Raw genomic sequence first — 18,345 nt, forward strand, 5'->3', positions numbered from 1 at the left:
AGGCAGATCACCTTGGCATCATTGCCTGTTGCAGGATTACTGGAATGTAACATCGTGTAGCATGAAAAAAGAGCTTAATAAATTGGCCAGTGCCAAGATTTAAGGGAGCCTTCACAGAAAGTTCTCAATGACAGTGATGTTGATTCGGCTTCTTCAAAATTATAAATCAAATTATGTGGATGAGATAACTGACTCCCCTCTGCAACCTGGCCAGCTTTTATTGGTGCTGGAGCCATCCTGGGGTATGGTACATTTATCTAAGATTTAAAAATAATGGAAATCCTATGAGACGCACAGTATATGCTCTCCACTCCTTTGACAATGATAATCCCATATTCTTGTTTGAAGTTTATTATAGATAGCTGATTATCACCAGGTGGCACTCATTGCATGTATCAGTACTTGGGGAAAAGATGCAACATAAAATTTCATTTTGCAAATGTTGGCCTTGCTCTCAAGAGACCAATTTGACATAACCTCACGGGTAGTGCACGAGATAAACCTTGCACCAGAACTGTACCTTAGGAGTAATCCATATTCGCAAATACTTGAATCGGAATTTAGTTAACTTAAAAGGAAAAGAAGTCTTAATATCCAAGAGAATTTTGATTCACAATTTCCATCTTTATAATGTGTTCTCCCTCAATTGTGCACCATTCTTCTCAATACAAACAATAACCCCTCACAAGCTAAACCAGGGAGTGTGAAACATAAGAATAGTACATTTCCTGTGTTGAAAGACTTTATGCTCATGAAAATCTGGAGTGCCACACCTACCTCCAGGCCTGACTTTCCAATTAACACTACTATGAAGCAAGGCTCTGTGTCGAAGTCAAGTCTTGGAAAATTTACCCCTTAGTTGTCCATGTATGTAATAGACTTCTATTTAGTAGAGTGGATTCTGGCTCTGTTAAAGCTTTCAAAAAGGAACTGGATTAATTCCTACTTTTTCCTCACAGACAAAGAGTAGATGGTGAAAAATAGCCTGGTGTGATTCTGAAGCAAAAATTAAACGATGATCAAATTGATCTTTTCTTAATCCTACATTCTTGGTTAACCAGGTGAATGGCTGAGATTTTAGTTTTCTGTTGAAAATAATGATATGATTGCTGTGGTGCAATTGTAACAACACTGCAACCCTTTCCCTTAGCCAAAGAAGAGACGTCAGATCCAGCCACACTAAACAAGGGATTAAAACGATTTCCACAGGAATCTCCACCATACACTGCTCCTCTGTCTCCAAAACTTCCTAGAACAGAGTCTCATCCTTTAGAAGGTACTGTATCGCTTACTAACGGTGACCCATTATTTGATTAAGCACTGAATATGAATTGCATATAGTTTAAAAGAGACCAATGTCAGCATAAGTTCAAAATAATGTACATATACCCTAGATAAATCATAAATATTCCTCACCCCATTTTTTTCTGTACTGTTTTTTGTTAAATGTAACAGGACTATAACTGTGGAATTCTAAATTCATTTAAAGAGAAACACATGCAATAGAGTAACTTGGGTCAAGGAGTTCTCCTTGCATTGTGTCCATTTCATCTGATTGGTGGCACTGTGATTGATGTATTTCAGTTTGCTTTAAGACTGAGTTTTTTTTTTGAATATGTAATGATTTAGAAATACTTGAGGGACTGGGGTAGTGATCTATCATATATGCATTGCAAAGGAAACTAATGTCATTCCAACACACATGTTTCTGCAAAATGGATGATGCAGGAATCCACATTAAGCCTTGTAATGATGGAGAGAGGAAAGCGAATGCCTAGAATTTGTGTGGTGGAATATACATATTGCTTCATGCTAATTTTAGTACTGCTAGGCTGAGCCAAGTGAAAAATAGCTGTCCATAAGTTTGAAAGGTAATGGTTCAGAAAGCTAAGATAGAACGTACTTGAAAATAATCCTCTTTGCTTTCACGTTTATCTTGTATTTGGCCAATTTAGTATTTACAGGCTTGAGAAAATTTTCAATTATCAGGTGGTCTCTGCACATCATGAATTTAGCCTTGAATCAACATCCCAAACAATAGATACTGTATATCTGTTGCTGTAAATATTAAAGCTGAAATGCACTCAAGTGGTTTTAATATTGCATATGACTTCCTTTCTTGTGTATACGTATGTGTGTGTGTATATAAAATATTTATTGATCCATATATCTAAAAAGTAATGCACTTCTGTGTTCCTTTTGTTGGTGGTACTACATTTCAGTATCCTATAGCCCTGGAAAAAAAATTGAAAATACAACTTAAGCCTTTTGGTAATTTTCTTCCAGTGGTTTAAAAAAACTCCCCTTGATGTAGCACAAACTGCAGATGACTAGAATTATTGACATATATTTGACTTTTTAATTGCAGGGCAAAATTATCTTTTTGTGTTCAGTAGTAGCTTTGATTTTTTTAAAAATGGAGGTGACACTTGGAGGGTTATGCTACAGGATAAAGTAAGGGAAAGTTAAATGAATTCTAGAAACTGGAGTCCATGTTGGATTTTTTTTTTCTCTCTGCACTACTTCACCATAGTACCTTTTTCCAAGGAATGATTGCAGTTATGATGGTGAGCAATCTACCTTTTTGGTTAATACTGTCAGCAGGCAAACCTGATCATGCCTGATTGGTGGTGGTTCGCTGCTCCAAGAAGAAGACAATGAATTCAAACCAATTGGTATATGCATCTAATTGTAGTTATGGAGCTTGCTCATCCATCATAGTTGTAGTGTTTAAATGATTAGGTTGCTCTCCCAATAGCTCGGCTAGTTGCGACAGTGAGTTGTTGAGCCATACAAACCTGAAAGTCTCATTGGAACAGTGGTAGGGGTACTACATTTATCCTTAGCACCCCTAAATTAGGGAGGGAAACATTGGCCAGAGTTCCTGCTCCTGATCACTATCCTGTTACCCCTGCTAGAAGTGTACAGTGGGGAAGAACAGGATTGAAATAGTCATGATGTGGAGATGCCGGTGATGGACTGGGGTTAACAATTGTAAACAATTTTACAACACCAAGTTATAGTCCAACGATTTTATTTTTAATCCCACAAGCTTTCGGGGGCTTTCCCCTTCCTCAGGCGGTGTGGAAGTGACAATTTCAAATCCTTCGCATTTTAAGATCACATAACAAAGCCTGGTGATTACTGCCCGTTGCCAAGGCAATCACAGTGAGCAGACAGAAAGGTGTCATCTAAAAGGCCACTGAATATACAACCCCCCAAAAAAAAAGAGAGAGAGACAGAACGAAGACAGTCAATGACCCGTTATATACCACACAACCCTGCCACAGTAACCTCTGCAAGACATGCCAGATCATCGACACAGATACCACCATCACACGAGAGGACACCACCCACCAGGTGCACGGTTCATACTCCTGTGACTCGGCCAACGTTGTCTACCTCATACGTTGCAGGAAAGGATGCCCCAGAGCATGGTACATTGGCGAGACCATGCAGACGCTGCGACAACGGATGAACGGACACCGCGCAACAATCGCCAAACAGGAGGGTTCTCTCCCTGTCGGGGAACACTTCAGCAGTCATGGACATTCAGCCACCGACCTTCGGGTAAACATACTCCAAGGCGGCCTTCGAGACACACGACAATGCAAAATCGTCGAGCAGAAATTAATAGCCAAGTTCCGCACCCATGAGGACGGCCTCAACCGGGATCTTGGGTTCATGTCACACTACATGTAACCCCACCAGCGAACAAATGTTATCTGTTTTTAATATAACGGGTCATTGACTGTCTTTGTTCTGTCTCTCTTTTTTTTGGGGGGTTGTATATTCAGTGGCCTTTTAGATGACACCTTTCTGTCTGCTCACTGTGATTGCCTCGGCAACGGGCAGTAATCACCAGGCTTTGTTATGTGATCTTAAAATGCGAAGGATTCGAAATTGTCACTTCCACACCGCCTGAGGAAGGGGAAAGCCCCCGAAAGCTTGTGGGATTAAAAATAAAATCGTTGGACTATAACTTGGTGTTGTAAAATTGTTTACAAGGATTGAAATAGGGTGCAATGTCCCTATCAGAGAACAGGCTGCTGACATTCATTGTTCAAAATTCTCACTTGGGTCAAGTACAGGTAGTTATTTCATGCTCATAGAGCCATAGATGTTTATAGCACTGAAGAACGCAATTTAGCACGTCATATATGCACCATCTTTTTGCTAGAGCAATCAAAATCTAATTCCACTCGCCTGCTCACTTCCCATAGCCCTATATCTTGCTCTGCTTCAAATATTTATCCAATTTTCCATGAAAAAATGCACTCTGTGACAAAGTAATCCATGCTACAACCATCCTCTCAGTAGGAAATTTTTGCTAACCTCCCTCCTCACTCTCAGTGGAATCATACCCCAGATATGAGTCATTGCCTTCACAGGAGAGACAGGGGAGTAATTTGGTCGATAAATGAGGAAGAGTTTTTTTTTACAGTTTACAAATTAACATTAGTCCATTTTAAATATGATGCCTATAAACAATATGTGAGGAAGTCATTTGTAATATGCTACTGCTATTCTATTAAAGGAACAGGTGCATGATCTTTGATTTGGAGCATCAACAAAAGGGCTAACCCCATGTTATGTGAAGAAAACCAATCCAGAATGAGGATTACACAGGCACACGCACGTATATCCCTGCATGTATCAATTTTATTGGGCAAAATTGAGAGTGTAGCTTTGTACAGTATGTGCTCCTTGAGAAATGGTGATAAGTTCTAATCCATAAATCAGGACAAGAGTTTCATATGCAATCATTTTAACTCTCAATAGCTGTTTTTCACAGACTGATAGTCTTTTTAAAAATTTATACCTTCACCAGAAACATTGCCTGCAGAAGAGAATGTTACACCAAAGGAACACAAATATTCAGAGTCCTTGGATTCTGCCCTGAATTCTGTTAAACCTCCTAGCCCCTCTCAACGAAATTCAAGTGAATATCGTAACTCAGGAAATAAATTTGGTTTCAGAAGTTCTGTTCTACCATCAGGCTCTACCTCAAACTCTGCACCCACTTTGCGAAGGCTGACTTCAATCTCAGCAGCAAATAATGGTTACTATGATGTCAACAGAACCCGTATGCAAAGGAGAATAGAAGGTAAGTAATTACATACTGCAACATGCCTTTTCATAGCAGCTTATTTGCTGTTTTATTGTATAAGCACATTCTTAGTGAAGTAAGGGTTAGATAGGTGCTTGGAGGAAAGGGAAATAAAAAGATATGGTTGGTCCAAGCAGCCTGTTTCTGTGTTATCATTTATATTAGGGGATTGTTTTCCTAAATTACCTGGTAAAAGATTTTAGTTTCTTCAGTCTGTGAGAAATTACACCATTGGGGTTAAACACACATACAGTGACACAAAGCAGTAGCATCTGAGAAAAATTAGTAATCCACGGTGCAGTGGTATTGCTTGCCACTAATCTGAGAACCTTAACAGCTGTTAGATGGAAGGCAAAACATTACACAACTACAAATGGTAGGGGGAGAACTTAATGTATAGAGAAGGAAGAAGATTAACTTTAAACTTTGACAGTTAACCTGAAGTAAGCAGTCCTCAAAGTACTGAAATAATACTTGTACAAATGTCGTTGCTTGTTGCGTTAAAACTGTCTCAAAGCATTTCACACAATGGAGTACAGCAAATGTTGTTATGCAGGCATTTATAACGGGAAGCAAGGACCAAGTCATATCTACAAATGAAAGCTCTCAGACCCAGCCCAAAAACAAGAAAAGACCCTTGAAGCACTCATTTCCAAAAAGTACAAAACCTTATCTCTTAGTTCCAGCAAAATCCCTCACATTTCAGAAGTGCACCAAAAGACTAATCCAACTGATGAGCTGAAAGGGGAGGAAATGTAAACAAACTGGTCGTTATAATTGTAGAAAACATTTTTTTTACCAAGAAAGTGAAACATTTCCTTTTTAGTCGTGTTCTCTCTTCCCTTATTCATTGGATTCATTATTTGGGGTGAGAAACTAGGGAACGATCCTAAGTAAGTAGGAGAGATAACTAAACGGCTGATAATATATATGAAAGCTGAGGGCCCAGTACAGACCTCTGGGGAACACTTTGTCACATCTCCCCAATCAGAGAGTGTTCCTGATACTTTGTCTCTTGCCTCCCAACCAAATACCGAGCCATGTCACAAGGTTACCTCCAATTCCGTGTTATCTAATTTTATCTACTAATCTCTTGTGCCAAACCTTATCAAATGCCTTCTGGAAGTCTATATCGACAGCATACATAGACACTTCCCTATCCACCATGCCTGTGGCCTCCTGAAAATATTTAGCTGGATTAGTCAGGCATGACCTACCCTTCACAAATCCATGCTGACTCTTTGACCAGCTCATACTTGTCCAAGTGCTCGGTTACTCTGTCTGATAGATTCCAGTAATTTCCCCACAGTTTGTTGTTAAACTGATGGTTCTGTAGTTCCCTCTCTTCCTAAATAATAGTGACATTTACAACTTTCCAATCCAAAGGCATAGTTCCTGAATCTAGAGAGCTTTGGAAAATTATGTTTAATGCATTTGCAATTTCTTTTAATCCTGAGGTGGAAATGATCAGATCCTGAAGATTTGCCTATTTTAAAACCTGTTATCTTCTCCATTACAATTTTTTTTAAACTTACAATAATTCCACTAAGTTCTTCCCCTTGACTTATTTTTAGGTTCCCTTGTACTGCTGATACTTTGCCATCTTCCACTACTGTGAAAACGGTTACAAAGTACCCATTTAACAAGACAGCCGTTACCTTATAGTCTCGCCTGCATTTGTCTTTAATGGTCCCACATTCCCCTTTATCACTGTTAGTATATTTATTAAAACTTTTGCAGTTAGCTTTGATATCCTTTGCAAGGTTTTTTTTTCATATTTGCTTTTATAGCCCTCCCAGTTCACTGGATTTCCACTTTTCCTTGTGTTTGTGTAAGCTTTTTCTTTTAGCAGGACACTGTCTCTTACCTCTTTTGATTGGGACCAATTCTGGGGAAGGTGGAACCTGTACAGGCCAGACAGGTTGCACCTCAACAGAGCTGAGACCAATGTCCTCGCGGGGAGGTTCGCTAGTGCTGTGGAGGAAGGTATAAATTAATTTGACAGGGAGGTGGGCACCAGGATGTAGCAATGGAAAGGAAAAACAAGGGGCACAAAGGCTCAGGGGAGAAAGATAGCACTAGAGCAAGTAATAGTACAGTATTAGGAGGGATCAGACTAAGAGAGAGTACAAGAAAGTCTAAGACTGGTTTGCAGTGTGGGGTGTGTAAACGCACAAAGCGTGGTAAACAAGGTTGGTGTGCTGCAGGTGCAAGTAGCCACATGGGAATACGTTGTTGTGGCGATAAGAGACCTGGCTCAAAAAAGGGCAGGATTGGGTACTAAATATTCCTGGATACAAGGTGTTCAGGAAAGATAGGGAAGGAAAGAAAGGAGTGGGGGGGTTGGCAGTATTGATTAAGAGTATTGACTGGAGAGAGAGGATGTCCTGAAGGGGTCAAGGACAGAATCTATTTGGTTAAAGTTAAGAAATAAAAGAGATGCCATTACACTACTTGGGTGTATTCTATAGGCCACCTGCTAGTGGGAAGGATATCGAGGAGCAAATTTGCAGAGAAATTAGAGAGGTGCAAAAGCTATAGAGTAGTGATAACTGGAGACTTCAACTATCCTAATATAGACTGGGATAACAATAATATAAGGGGCAAAGAGGGGGAGGAATTTTTAAAGTGTTCAGGATAATTTTCTTGACCAGTATGTTTTCGGCCCGTCAGTGGGGGAGCATTTAGGGGGCAGTGATCATAGTATCATAAGGTTTAGAATAGCTAAGGAAAAGGACACGGACCACTCTAAAGTAAAAATACTCAATTGGAGGAAGGCCAATTTCAATGGGATGAGAACAAATCTGGCCTGGGTAAATTGGAATCAAAGATTGGCAGGCAAAACTGTAATTGAACATTGGTGGCCTTTAAAGAGGAGATGGTTCTGGTGCAGTATAGGCATATTCCCATGAGGCAGAAAGGTAGGACAGCGAAAGCCAGAGCTCCCTGGATGACAAAAGAGATAGTGAGTAAGATGAAATGGAAAAAAGGGGCGTATGAAAGATGTCAGATTGATAACACAAGTGAGAACCAGGCAGAATATGGAGAGTTCAGAGAGGAAGTGAATAAGGAAATAAGAGGGGCAAAGAGAGAGTTTGAGAATAGACTGGCGGCCAACATAAAAGGGAATCCAAAAGTCTTCAACAGTCATGTAAACGGGTAGTAAGAGGAGGGGTGGGGCTGATTAGGGACCATAAAGGAGATCTATTCATGGAGGCAGAGGGGATGGCCGAGGTACTAAATGAATACTTTGCATCTGCCTTTACCAAGGAAGAAGATGCTGCCAGAGTCTCAGTAAAGAAAAATATAGTTGAGATACTGGATGGGCTAAAAATTGATAAAGAAGAGGTACTAGAAAGGCTAGCTCTGTTTAAAGTAGATAAGTCACCCGGTCCGGATGGAATGCATCCTGGGTTGCTGAGGGAAGTAAGGGTGGAAATTGCGGAGGTACTGGCCGTAATCTTCCAAACATCTGTAGATACGGGGGTGGTGCCAGAGGACTGGAGAATTGCAAATGTTGCACTCTTGTTCAAAAAAGGGTGTAAGGATAAACCCAGCAACTGCAGGCCAGTCAGTTTAACCTCAGTGGTGGGGCAAACGTTTGGAAACAATAATCCGGGACAGCATTAACAGTCACTTGGATGAGTGTGGATTGATTAGGGAAAGCCAGCACAGATTTGTTAAAGGCCAATTGTGTTTAACTAACCTGATAAAGTTTTTTGATGAGGTAACAGAGAGGGTAGATGAGGGCAATGCAGTTGATATGCTGTATATGGACTTTCAAAAGGCGTTTGATGAAGTGCCGCACGGTAGGCTTATCATCAAGATTGCAGCCCATGGAATAAAGGGGGTAATAGCAACATGGATACAGAATTGGCTCAGGGACAGGAAACAGAGAGTAGTGGTTAATGGTTGTTTTTCGGACTGGAGGGTGGTGTACAGAGGTGTTCCCCAGGGGTGGGTGCTGGGACCGCTGCTTTTCTTGATACATATATTAATGACTTGGACTTGGGTGTACAGGGCACAATTTCAAAATTTGCAGATGACACAAAACTTGGAAGGGTTGTTAACAGTGAGGAGGATAGTGATAGACCTCAAGAGGATATAGACAGGCTGGTGATATGGGCGGACATGTGGCAGATGAAATTTTAACGCAAAAAAATGCGAAGTGATATATTTCGGTAGGAAGAACGAGGGGAGGCAATATAAACTAGAGGCCACAGGAACAGAGAGACCGGGGCTACGTGTGCACAAATCGTTGAAGGTGGCAGGGCATGTTCAGAAACCGGCTAAAAAAGCGTATGGGATCCTGGGCTTTATAAATAGAGGCATAGAGTACAAAAGCATGGAAGTCATGATGAATCTTTATAAAACACTGGTTCGGCCACAACTGGAGTGGTGTGTCCAGTTCTGGGCACCGCACTTTAGGAAAGATGTGAAGGCCTTAGAGAGGGTGCAGAAGAGTTCAATGTCCATCACCAAGAGTGGCTCGGAGCACCACCATTGACCGAGCTAGCCTAGTCCTGAAGGACATAGCTGCCCGACTGAGCCTGTGGCAGGTGGTGAGCGAACCAACACAAGGGAAAAACCGACTTGACCTTGTCCTCACCAATCTACCTGTCACAGATGCATCAGTCCATGACAGTATTGGTAGGAGTGATCACTGCACAGTCCTCGTGGAGACGAAGTCCCGTCTTTGCACTGAGGACACCATCCAGCGAGTTGTGTGGCACTACCACCGTGCTAAATGGGATAGATTCAGAACAGATCTAGCAGCTCAACTAGGCATCCATGAGGCGGTGTGGGCCATCATCAGCAGCAGAATTGTATTCCAGCACAATCTGTAACCTCATGGCCTGGCATGTTCCTCACATTACCATTACCAACAAGCCAGGGGATCAACCCTGATTCAATGAGGAGTGTAGAAGAGCATGCCAGCAGCAGCACCAGGCGTACCTCAAAATGCGGTGCCAACCTGGTGAAGCTACAACTCAGGACTACATGCATGCTAAACAGCGGAAGCAACATGCTATAGACAGAGCTAAGCGATTCCACAACCAACGGATCAGATCAAAGCTCTGCAGTCCTGCCACATCCAGTCGTGAATGATGGTGGACAATTAAACAACTAACGGGAGGAGAAGGCTCTGTAAAGATCCCCATCCTCAATAATGGCGGAGTCCAGCACGTGAGTGCAAAAGACAAGGCTGAAGCGTTTGCAACCATCTTCAGCCAGAAGTGCCGAGTGGATGATCCATCTCGGCCTCCTCCTGATATCCCCACCATCACAGAAGCCAGTCTTCGGCCAATTTGATTCACTCCACGTGATATCAAGAAACGGCTGAGTGCACTGGATACAGCAAAGGTTATGAGCCCAGACAACATCCCAGCAGTAGTGCTGAAGACTTGTGCTCCAGAACTAGCCACGCCTCTAGCCAAACTGTTCCAGTACAACTACAACACTGGCATCTCCCCGACAATGTGGAAAATTGCCCAGCTATGTCCTGTCCACAAAAAGCAGGACAAATCCAATCTGGCCAATTACCGCCCCATCAGTCTATTCTCAATCATCAGCAAAGTGATGGAAGGTGTCGTCGACAGTGCTATCAAGCGGCACTTACTCACCAATAACTTGCTCACCGATGCTCAGTTTGGGTTCCGCCAGGACCACTCGGCTCCAGACCTCATTACAGCCTTGGTCCAAACATGGACAGAAGAGCTGAATTCCAGAGGTGAGGTGACGACAAGGCAGCATTTGACCGAGTGTGGCACCAAGCAGCCCTAGTAAAATTGAAGTCAATGGGAATCGGGGAAAACTCTCCAGTGGCTGGAGTCATACTTCGCACAAACGAAGATGGTAGTGGTTGTTGGAGGCCAATCATCTCAACCCCAGGGCATTGCTGCAGGAGTTCCTCAGGGCAGTGTCCTAAGCCCTACCATCTTCAGCTGCTTCATCAATGACCTTTCCTCCATCATAAGGTCAGAAATGGGGATGTTCGCTGATGATTGCACAGTGTTCAATTCCATTCGCAACCCCTCAGGTAATGAAGCAGTCCGTGCCCGCGTGCAGCAAGACCTGGACAACATCCAGGCTTGGGCTGATAAGTGGCAAGTAACATTTGCGCCAGACAAGTGCCAGGCAATGACCATCTCCAACAAGAGAGTGTCTAACCACCTCCCCTTGACATTCAGTAGCATTACCATCGCCAAATCCCCCACCATCAACATCCTGGGGGTCACCATTGACCAGAAACCTAACTGGACCAGCCATATAAATACTGTGGCTACAAGAGCAGGTCAGAGACACTGTATTCTGCAGCGAGTAACTCACCTTCTGACACCCCAAAGCCTTTCCACCATCTACAAGGCACAAGTCAGGAGTGTGATGGAATGCTCTCCACTTGCCTGGATGAGTGCAGCTCCAACAACACTCGAAGCTTGACACCATCCAGGACAAAGCAGCCCGCTTGATTGGCACCCCATCCACCACCCTAAACATTCACTCTCTTCACCACTGGCGCACTGTGGCTGCAGTGTGTACCATCCACAGGATGCACTGCAGCAACTCGCCAAGGCTTCTTCGACAGCACCTCCCAAACCCGTGACCTCTACCACATAGAAGGACAAGGGCAGCAAGCACATGGGAACAACACCACCTGGCATGTTCCCCTCCAAATCACACACCATTCCGACTTGGAAATATATCGCCGTTCCTTCATCGTCACTGGGTTAAAATCCTGGAACTCCCTTCCTAACAGCACTGTGGGAGAACCTTCACCACACGGACTGCAGCGGTTCAAGAAGGCGGCTCACCACCACCTTCTCAAGTGCAATTTGGGATGGGCAATAAATGCTGGCCTTGCCAGCGACGCCCACATCCCATGAACGAATAAAAAGAAACTCGAATGATTGCAGGGATGAGGGGCTTTAGTTACGTGGATAGACTGGAGAAGCTGGGGTTGTTCTCCTTGGAACAGAGGCGGTTGCGAGGAGATTTGTTAGAGGTATTCAAAATCATGAAAGGTCTAGACAGAGTAGATAGAGAGAAACTGTTCCCATTGGCGGATGGGTCAAGAACTGGAGGACATAGATTTAAGGTGATTGGCAAAAGAACCAAAGGTGTCATGAGGAAAAACATTTTTACACAGCGAGTGGTTAGGATCTGCAGTGCACTGCCCGAGGGCGTGGTAGAAGCCGATTCAATCATGGCCTTCAAAAGGGTACTGGATAAATACTTGAGGGGAAAAAATTTGCAGGGCCACGGGGAAAGGGTGGGGGAGTGGGACTGGCTGGATTGCTCTTGCATGGAGCCGGCGCGGACTTGATGGGCAGAATGGCTGCCTTCCATGCTGTAACCTTTCTATGATTCTGTAACCTTGGTTGCTGAACTACACAAGTGGAGCCTTTGCCTTTAAGGGGTATGTACTGGTTTTGTATCGTATCATTTACATTTCTGAATACTTCCCACTGAAACCCATTAACAGTTCACCACAGTTTACCGTGGTCAGTTAATTTCTCATCCTTTTAAAGTTTGTCTTACTTAAACTTAACCTTGGTTTATGACTCTCCCTTCTACCTCTCAAACCTAATATCAAATTCAATTATATGGTCACTATTTGCAAGATGTTCCCTTACTATCAGACTGTTAACTAATTCTGGTTCACTACTCATCACTAAATCTAGTATGGCCTATTCATTTGTCAGTTCTAAAACATCTTGTTCCAGAAAACTGTCCTGAATACATTCTAGAAATTCATTGCCTTTCCTATTTGAGCTGTTCTGCTTCTCTCAGTCTATGTGAAAATTAAAATCTCCTATTATAACCACATGGGTTTTGCTTTCTTATCTCTGTATTTCTACACACACACACACACCCTCCAACTACCTCACTACTGTCAGGCAGTCTGTGGACAACTCCTACGAGAATCTTGTATCCATTGCTGTACCTTAACTCTACCCATATTGTTTCCACTGCCTGATCACCCTCTCTGAAATCCCTTTCTACTGCTGTAGCTGTGTCTTTTATCAATTTTGCTACTCCCCCCTCCTTTCTCAATTTCCCTGTCCTTTTGAAAGATCCTAAAGCCTGGAAAATGTAACTCCCAATCATGCCCACCTTGTAGCCATGGCTCTGTAATGGCTACTACATCATACCATTTAAGCTGAATTTGTGCTTCTAATTCACTAGTTTTATTTCTTATACTATGTGCATTTTTGTACCGAGCTTTTATTTGGGCACATCAATGCACGTAGCATAGCAATTGATTATCCTGATCAAATAGACAAAAAGAAACATACCACGAGTTGCTTCATAAGGAAAGTGTTGAGAAAATTGTGGTCATTTTCCTGGAAAACTGGATTGATGTCGATAGCTTGTGTTTGTTACTGGTCCTGGGCTTTATTTTAAGGCATAGTAAAAACAGAAAATGCTGGAAACACTCAGCAAGTCAGGCAGCATCTTTGGAAAAAGAAACAGAGTTAATGTTTCAGTTCGATGACCTTTCATCGACCTGAAACGTTAACTCTGTTTCTTTCTCCGCAGATGCTGCCTGACTTGCTGAGCGTTGCTCGCGTTTTCTGTTTTTATTTCAGATTTCCAGCATCTTCAGTATTTTGCTTTTTATTTTAAGGGTTCATTAAAAAGAATATTTCAGAAAATAAAATAATATTCCAGGGAAGGTTCACAAAACATTATGGTATTAGCAGCCACAATCCGAATTTTAGTTCAACTTGCTTTCATTATTTTTAATCTAGCAGCCATTCTAAATGTTTTGGATGATTTCATACATTACCTGGTTCCAATATCATTTCAATGTTGTAAAATCCTGACGTGGATGTACTTTGGATTTTAGCTATTTTTGTACCAGTGCCATGAAATGACGTGAGATATTTTGGATCCAGCACTTCCTGACTTCCATTCTAGGTTCAGTTCTGAGTTGCAGGAAATTTCTTTCAGTAATATAGAGTAGCATGTTCACAAAGTGAAAATACTGGAAGGACAGCATATTTCTGAAATAAAGTTTTACTAAAGTGAGTGAATACTACACTGACTCTTGTGTCATCACTCTTCATTTTGAGGTGCCGTGGTGATCCAAAAATCAAAGCAGGAAATGAGCAATGACTGCAGTTGTATTGAGCACATCAAAAAATGAAATGCTTTTCAAAGTTGAAATTAAATTAGTTGTCATCATATAAAGGGTCACAAAATCATTTTCCCTAGTGCATTCTTTTATACCCAAATTCCAGCTGAATCAAGTGTTGTACATGGTAGAAATTAATGGTTTGATTTGTATTTGCGTTAAACTTTTTTGGTGTAGCTGCAAGTTCTACTACTGGACCTGAGCTTCATTCGACAGAACGGGAGTCCTCAAGAACTAGTAGCAAAGATCCTTCCACTTGGTCCATTGAAGAAGTCATGAAGTTTGTTAGGGAAGCAGATCCCCAGGCTTTGGCACCACATGCAGATCTTTTCAGAAAACATGTAAGTGTTTTTCAGAGCTACCTGGAGTACTTTTTAAAGTTCACATGTTTAAGTCAGCAATACATCTGGGGTAGAATCAGTGTTGTCTTAACGTGTTTTAATGCTTAACATGTGTATTCTGGTATTTTGCAGGAAATTGATGGGAAGGCATTACTCTTACTGAGAAGTGACATGATAATGAAATACATGGGGCTGAAGTTGGGCCCAGCTTTGAAGCTTTGTTATCACATTGAGAGATTGAAGCAAGGAAAATACTAACAGAAGATAAGTTTTCTTTCATCAACCTGATGAAAATTTTGGTCCTGAAAGCCACTGAAATCCTCTTTGTTACTTGAAATAATTTTAAGATTTCTCTTAAAGAGGAGTGGCTGTGTTGCTGTTTGATATGACTTTTAAACCAAGAAAAATGTACAGTTTCATCCTGCAATGTAGTGTTTGAAATGGGTCCTTGTTTTAATCAGTGTCAAAAGATGTTTGTGTAAGTTTCATTGTTGTTTTTGTATTTCAAACAACAAGGGTGCAGAAATGCTGAATATTATGCATTTATGGTATTTCTGTACATGCTTTTGTAATTCTTTTGACACATTTGAGTCTGCTGATAGACACATAGGTTACATACCTTTCATTTTTATCTTTCTGGTGTTAAAATGCAGTAGTATTATAGTGTTCCATTTGCAGGTTTCTGTTAATCCATAACTGCTTTTAGTCTCCTGGTACCAAAATAGCTAAAATCCAAAGGATATCTGCATCAGGATTTTACTGTACTAAAATGTTTATGCAAAGCTTCTAGATTACTAGAAGGATTTTTGAGTGATCAGGTATTCTTGCCTCAGCAGCAAACCCTGTGACTATTCTTACCTGGCTCTTCCTATGCTCCAGTGGAGCAATCAATCTTGTACCATATGATTTTTGTCATATGATCAACCAGGCTAATACTGTCGCCCTTGAAGGGGTCAGGCAGTGGTTTACACTGTTATGCAGTAATTGAAAACTAGACCAGCACAATGTTTTGGCAGGTTACTCTTAAAGACCTTTACTGTTTGTACATTTATAGTATGTTCTTACCCTCAATTTTCATTATTTTTTTGTAATTTGTTGACTGATAATGTATAGTCAACCAGCCATGTTTTGTACACTGTGAGACTTAACATACTGATAGTAAGCTGTTTTACTATCTGTGCCTGTGAAGAAAAATTGAATCAGGGACAAGAATGTAAAATTTCCTAGCCAGTAACAGTTTGAATGTATTTCATAATGAGTATGTTAATCGGAAGAAATGACTATTTTACATAAGTATGTAGTCTGAAAATAGATTTTTATTTTGTTGCTGGTTGCCTTTTTATACAAGGTAAATCCCTTTTTAGTAAGAAAACAAAAAATATTTTTTGCATAGGTAATGACATACTTGTGGAAGAAAAATGCTTTATGCATAATGGTTGATAAACATTTTGTAGTTCTATAAATTTGTGTATGATACTTCGAGTGTAGTCATGTTATAATTTAAATACCATAGTCTCAAATCAGTGTTTATGAACAGTCCCATTCTTGGTTTTAACTGCACATTTCTCTATTGCGGCTCTAATATAATGAGCAGTAGTCAAAGCACTGTACATAATACAGCATCTTGGCAAGAAATAAATGATTGTCTGTTTTCCGTCTTGTGTTTTACTATCTCTGACAATCAGCACGTTTGACAAGTAGTATGGTACTAGTGCCATCCTGATTGCGACAAACTAAGGACGTACCTAGCATCCAATACTGGACATCTGTGAAGCACACCGGCGAATCAGCAGCTACAGAATTTTATACCACTACAATCTGTAACCCTGAGGCCAACAAATACCTCATTCCCTGATCATTAAGCTGGGAGGCCAACCTTGGTTCAGTGAGCAGTATAGAGGAATGTGCCAGAAGTAGCACGTGCCATATCTTAGAATAGGGTACCAACCTATTGAAGCTACAACCTGTATGCTAAACTAGTGGTGGAGCTTGTTTTGGTCGACGGTTGGGGGGTGGGGGGTCAAACTCAAGATTTTCTCGAATTCGCAGAAACTGGATAGAGCCGGCAACTGGCGAATGCTGATTTACCTAGTCTGAAGGTCGAACTAGGAACTGCACAGATTTAGAGGCCAAACCTGGATGCCGAATGCGGCTGACAAAAGTTCTTGGGAACAAAATGAAGGTGGTCCTCCAAAACCACATTGGCCAATTTCAAAATGAGGGACACTGCCACTGTGCTATTATCAGCACTAAATAGTCCCACAAGCAACTGATCAGAACAAACCTCCGTAGACCTATCACATCCAGTCGAGGATGGTGGTGGACAATCAAGCGAATCATGGAAGGAGATTCCGTAAATATCTCCATTCGCAACCAATGCGGAGCCAGCATATGAGTGCAAGAGACAAGGCTGAAGTGCTTGCAAACGACTTCATCCATTTGGCCTCATCACTAGGTTTCCAACATCATCGATGTCAGTGTCCGGTCAATTTGGTTCACTCCACATGACATAAAGCAGAAGCTGAGAGCACTGGACACACCAAAAGCTATGGGCTCAGGCAACATTCTAGCTGTAGTGCTGAAGACATGTGCACAGAAGTAATCACCCTCTCTTCCCCCGGCCAAGCAATTCTAGTGCAGCTATGAAACTGTATCTACCCAACAATGTATAAATTGTCCAACTATGGTCTATGCTCAAAGAAAAGAACAAATTGAACCAATTATGGCCCAATTGCCCAATCATTAGCAAAGTGATGGAAAGCATCATCAATAATGTCATAAAGTGGGGCCGACTCACCAATAATCTTTGATGCTCGTTCAGGTTCTGCTAGAACCATTTGGCTTCAGACTTCATCACTGCTGTGATCCAGGCATAGATGCAAGGGGTAAATTCCAGCAAGGAGGTGAGAATAATTGCCCTCAACATCAAGGAAACATTCAATCAAGTAAGGCACCAACCAGCTCTGGCAAAATTGGGGTCAAGGGAAAAACCCTCCTGTGGCTGGAGGCATAGCTGACCCATAAGAAAATGGTTTTGTGTGGAGGCCAATCATCACAGCTTCAGAACATTGCTGCAGAGTTAATCAAGGCAGTAACCTTGGCCCAACCATCTTCAGCTGCTTTGTCAATGACAATCCTTCTGTTGTAGTCAGGAGTGGGGTTAATTGCTTATGATTCCAATATTTAACTCTTTGCAACTTGCCTGATAATTAAGCAGCTAATAACAGCCTACAGCAGGGTCTGGACAACATCCAGGCTTAGGCTGACAAGTGGCAGGTAAAATTAGTGCCACATGAATATCAGGTAATGACCATCTCCAACGAGAAAGAGCCCAGCCACCTTCCCTGACCTGCAGTGATGCCATCATGGCCAAGTGCCCCCATTATCAACTGTAGAATAGAAGCAAGCCATTCAGCCCAACTGGTCTATGGTGGTGTTCATACTCCACACCAGCCTCCTCCCACTCTAATTACCTCTTCACCCAACCCCTCTATTCCTTTCTCCCCCATGTCTGCATCAAGCCTTCCTTAAATCTTGAGGGTCACCATTGGCCAGAAGCTTAACTAGACCAGCCATATCAACACCGTGGTTACAAGGGCAGAGGCTGGATACGATGTAACAAGTGGCTCACTTGTTGACTCCTCAAAACCTTGTTGCTATCTACAAGGCACGAGTCAGGATTGTGATGGAAATCCACTTGCCTGGAAGGGTGAGGGTGCAGCTGCAACAATGTGCAAGAAGCGTCTGCTTGATCG

At 41.9% G+C, this 18,345-nt stretch overlaps 1 protein-coding gene across 4 annotated transcripts in view; it reads left to right on the forward strand.

The window, feature by feature from the left end:
• Nucleotides 1-16,244, forward strand: part of scml2 (Scm polycomb group protein like 2) — a 161,657-nt gene extending 145,413 nt beyond the window's left edge. For 3 of the 4 annotated variants that reach the window (XM_067992658.1, XM_067992662.1, XM_067992659.1), the window contains 4 exons: nt 1,151-1,276; nt 4,832-5,107; nt 14,427-14,590; nt 14,723-16,244. In XM_067992658.1, coding sequence (XP_067848759.1) covers nt 1,151-1,276; nt 4,832-5,107; nt 14,427-14,590; nt 14,723-14,848 — 692 coding nt within the window. In that variant the 3' untranslated portion in view covers nt 14,849-16,244. The remainder of the gene's footprint in view (nt 1-1,150; nt 1,277-4,831; nt 5,108-14,426; nt 14,591-14,722) is intronic. The other variant, XM_067992661.1, reaches the window with a different exon arrangement.
• The last annotated feature ends 2,101 nt before the right edge of the window (nt 16,245-18,345 follow it).

The sequence above is a fragment of the Heptranchias perlo genome, chromosome 11 (genome assembly GCF_035084215.1).
Source record: "Heptranchias perlo isolate sHepPer1 chromosome 11, sHepPer1.hap1, whole genome shotgun sequence".
Taxonomy (NCBI): domain Eukaryota; kingdom Metazoa; phylum Chordata; class Chondrichthyes; order Hexanchiformes; family Hexanchidae; genus Heptranchias; species Heptranchias perlo.